We start from the raw sequence: 4,690 nt of genomic DNA on the forward strand, positions 1-4,690 counted from the left end.
GACATCAACCACCCGAGCCACGGCCTGTTCACCCCATTATCATCCAGAAGGCGAGGTCAGTACAGGTTCATCAAAGCCGGGACCGAGAGGCTGATAGAAGCTGTTTATCTCAAGGCCATCAGACWGTTAAATAGCCATCACTAGCCGACTACCACCCGGTTACTCAACCCTGCACCTTAGTGGCTGCTGCCCTATATACATAGACATGGAATCACTGGCCACTTTAATACTGTTTACATACTGCTTTACTCATCTCATATGTATATACAGTATTCTATTCTACTGTATTTTTGTCAATGCCACTCCGACATTGCTCATCCTGATARTTATATTTCTTAATTCCATTATTTTTTACTTTTTAGATTTGTGTATTGTTGTGAATTGTTCTAATCTACTGCACTGTTTGAGCTAGGAACATAAGCATTTTGCTACACCCACAATAACATCTGATAAATATGTGTATGTGACTAATAAAATMMTATTTTATTTGTTGATTTACATGATATTGGTACAGGGGAGGCCATGGGAAGGTCCTGAATGCTTAGAATGTATCCCAAATGGCACCRTATTCRCTTTATAGAGCTTCTTGYTCCCTGGTCAAAAGTAGTGCACTATATAGGACATAGGGTAKCATTTGAGACAGACATWAATGATTTATTGCAGCAGCTTCACTGTCAACAGTCGTCCATTCATACTCTGAATGGACGACTGTAAAAATGTACAAATATGTAACACTAGATTTCATGATTCTTTTGTTATTGGTAAATGCCAAATGTACTGTAGAACAGGCGTTTTCAAACTTTTCTTGCCCAGGCAAACTGGTGACCCAAATCCACATCTTTCAGCTGCAACAAAAAAGTCACATCTTGTCTTATCCTTGCCATTATCATTCACCTGATGAAAGGTAATACATAATACATAGACCTCCTCACAGTACAAGAGAAAGTGTAAACTCTAACAGTCTATTAGCTAGAAAGGTATCTTGGCGGTAAAGAGGAATCGTTGCTGTTGTAAAGCAATTCTACACATTTCTCCATTGAGCTGAGAGATAATTTTAGCAGTTTTAAAGCTAATTTCCTGCAATTCTGTGCATRTCTCTGTGGCTAATACTGTGTTCCTCTGGTTAAACATTATAACTAAATCCATGGGCATGGGCCCTGAGTGCCCGGTTTTAGAAATATTTGATTCTCCCTGAATGGCTATCGTTTACTTGATCGTTAGTTCTCAAAGTACATATAGTTCAACYTCTTTTGGTGCTTTRTATCTAATTTTGATCGTTTAAATTGACACTGAACTGTTTTTCCATCCTGAAAATTACATTTTCCTCTGCTAATACAGGAGTAATAAAGGCCTAGTTCACTAGATTTAAAAAAAAAAATGAATAGACTTCCAGTCATTGCGGTAACGCTAGTTAGCATTGGCTTGTGAAACTACCGCTAACTTCCTTCATACTGGACACAGATACATGCAAATGTTAAGTAAATAAAGCACCTTGCCAAAATCATGAAGTATCCCTTTAAGATGTCATGTGTCACATTTTGCCTGCTGGGATTATATCTGTTTTGGATTTAAAAGTTTATTTGATATTAAAAAGAAAGGTCACAACATTGCATTTACATTTAAATGTGTGCCATTTAGCAGACACTCTTATTAACAGCAACGTACAATTAGTGCATTCATCTTAAGATAGCTAGGTAAGACAACCACAGATCACAGTCGTAGCAAGTATTTTTAGTAAAAGACAAGATCACTTTTTTTAGGAGGGGGGTTAAGACTGACTGTGTTATTTAAGATTATATTTGAGGAGGTAGGGTTTCAGACATTTTTGGAACGTCTTTAGCAAGAAGAAAAAATACTTGTCATTTGAAAATGCAMTAAGATGTTGACTCCTTTYTAGCAGGGATGGGGTAKATTTTTATWCAAAAATCAGTCAATGCAYGAAGTGATWTGAATCTACAGTCCTAAAYTGGAAACTTTTCACAGTTTCTCATTTTCAGTTTACTGAAGTCTTTGAAAATACATGSTCTTTTTTCAATTATTGAATTGGAATTTCAGTTTACTTGCTGAATCGATTGCCTTCAATTCGAATTTACCCCAATCATGCCTTGGACTGAAAACTATGTAACCCACACATTTGTGACGTAGAATGTGCTACATAAGTGGCCGCTGTGATGAGGGGATTAAATGAGGAACTTACTTTAACTTCCTGTTTTACAGTATGGCAGCTCTCTTACATTACATCGTTTTTCTATCAGCTCTTGTCCAAGGATCAGGTAAATATTCAACCATTCTATCTTTGTTCTAATATTGACTTTGTTCTATCTGCTGCCAATGACAGGAACGAACTGCAAAAATCGCTGAAGTTGGAGACTTATATTTTCCTCACTAACTTTAAACATCAGCTATCTGAGCAGCTAACCGATCGCTGCAGCTGTACATAGCCCATCCAATCTACCTACCTACCCCATCCCCATATTGTTTCTATTTACTTTTCTGTTCTTTTGCACACCAGTATTTCTACTTGCACATCATTCATCTTGCACATCTCTCTATCACTCCAGTGTTAATTTCTAAGTTGTTAATTACTTCGCTACTATAGCCTATTTTTGCCTTACCTCCTCACGCCATTGCACACATGTATTATAACTTTTTTTCTATTGTGTTATTGACTGTACGCTGTTTATTCCATGTGTACTCTGTGTTGTTGTTTGGTCGCACTGCTTTGCTTTATCTGGCCAGGTCGCAGATGTAAATGAGAAGTTGTTCTAAACTGGCCTACCTGGTTTATAAAGGTGAAATTAAAAAAATATATGCATACCAAGAATCAGAAAGGCAGGAAGTGACAGCCAGTAGGTTTGTGCTGATAGTTTCACTAGATGTTAGGGATGGGCAATGCACAATGATTTTTTGCTATTTATAATTTGTATTTCTAATTTTAAAAGACAACAACAACAGCACAGTGCAACAAACCTTCAAACATGATAAACAACAAGGGGGAGGGCAAGGCAGGGTAGCCTGGGATCTACCAGGACACACAACACACCCAGCGAGGCCTGCCAAAACACTCCAGGCATCCTGTGTGACCTGGCAGGAGTCAGGCCTGGAAGGGATTGACAAGCCCAATGGGGGATCCATGAGTCACTGTTTTTCAGATAATTGTCAATATCCTGTAAAACCAACAAAAAAAAGACTGAATTATACTGGATATCCAGTCATATACCTGATATGTCATGCCTCCTACTGTACTTTACCACTTTTTGATGTCAGATCCCAAAAACCGTATCACAGAGGTTTTCTCTGTATGGGGATAGGTTTTCTATCATGGGTAAGAACACTAGGGTAGACTACATGGATACTAAAACTTATGATATCTCTGGTATTGTCTATTGTACAACTTTGGAGTACAATTCTGATATTTGATGGAAATAGAATTCTGATATTTTTAAATAAATATTATATATATCCAGGACTCCTATACCAGGTGGTGTCAGAGGAAGGCCCTAAAAATTGTCACAACTCAGCCACCCCAGTCATAGACTGTTCTCTCTGCTATCGCACGACAAGCGGTACCGGAGCGCCAAGTCTAGGTCCAAAAGGCTTCTTAACAGCTTCTACCCCCAAGTCATAAGACTCCTGAACAGCTAATCAAATGTCTACCCAGACTATTTGTATTGTCCCCCCCTCTTTTATGCTGCTACTACTCTCTGTTTATTATCTATGCATAGTCACTTTAACTCTAGCTACATGTACATATTACCTCGACTAACCTGTGCCCCTCCATATTGCCTCTGTACTGATACCCCCCGTATATAGCCTCCACATTGACTCTGTACCGGTACCCCCTGTATAGAGTCTCCACATTGACTCTGTACCGATACCCCCCGTATATAGCCTCCACATTGACTCTGTACCATATGTAGCCTCGCTACTGTTATTTTTACTGCTGATCTTTAATTATTATTTTTTTTTTTTACTTAACACTTATTTTTCTAAACTGCATTGTTGGTTAAGGGCTTGTAAGTAAGGATTTCACTGTAAGGTCTACACCTGTTGTATTTGGCGCATGTGACAAATAACATTTGATTTTAAACGGAATAGAATTCTGATATTTTAAATAGGTATTATAATATTTGAAATGGAATTCTGATATTTAAAATAGATAATGGAATATTTGAAATGGAATAGAATTCTGATATTTTAAATGCATATAATATTTGAAGTTGAATAGAATTCTGATATTCATTGCAAGTATCTCTCTCTGTTGTCTGTTGACATTGATCAATTGGTTATTTAGTAGTCATTTGTTAAAGCATCCTGTTCTGTATTACAAGAAGCAAACGTATAGTGTTCATGGGTATAAAAGTGTGAGAAACCTGTTGAGCTACAGGATGTGGAAAGCCACAGCTTCAACAGCGAGGGTGGGGGTGATACACTGACAACGTTGACAGACATTTACAAGCCAACTGGTTCTATGATAGATGTCTTTTAGARCACAAACAGAAACACACTTTTAATGCAAGAAACATCACCCAACATACTGTATCTTATAACTGGTCTCTGACTTAAGGTTGGTTTTGTACAATACATAGAWAAGAGGAAAAGTGTTTTGTAATTCATGCTAACGAAGTGATGGCGCTGGAGAGGATAGCTGCCYTCTTATCGGCTCTTAACCAACCATGTTATTTAAAAA

At 37.7% G+C, this 4,690-nt stretch overlaps 1 protein-coding gene across 1 annotated transcript in view; it reads left to right on the forward strand.

The window, feature by feature from the left end:
• Nucleotides 1-2,188: 2,188 nt before the first annotated feature.
• Nucleotides 2,189-4,690, forward strand: part of LOC112071272 (SLAM family member 9-like) — a 24,847-nt gene continuing 22,345 nt past the window's right edge. Inside the window, exon 1 of the mRNA XM_024138740.2 lies at nucleotides 2,189-2,273. Coding sequence (XP_023994508.1) covers nucleotides 2,219-2,273 — 55 coding nt within the window. The 5' untranslated portion in view covers nucleotides 2,189-2,218. The remainder of the gene's footprint in view (nucleotides 2,274-4,690) is intronic.

Source organism: Salvelinus sp. IW2-2015, unplaced genomic scaffold, assembly GCF_002910315.2.
Source record: "Salvelinus sp. IW2-2015 unplaced genomic scaffold, ASM291031v2 Un_scaffold1566, whole genome shotgun sequence".
Lineage (NCBI taxonomy): Eukaryota > Metazoa > Chordata > Actinopteri > Salmoniformes > Salmonidae > Salvelinus > Salvelinus sp. IW2-2015.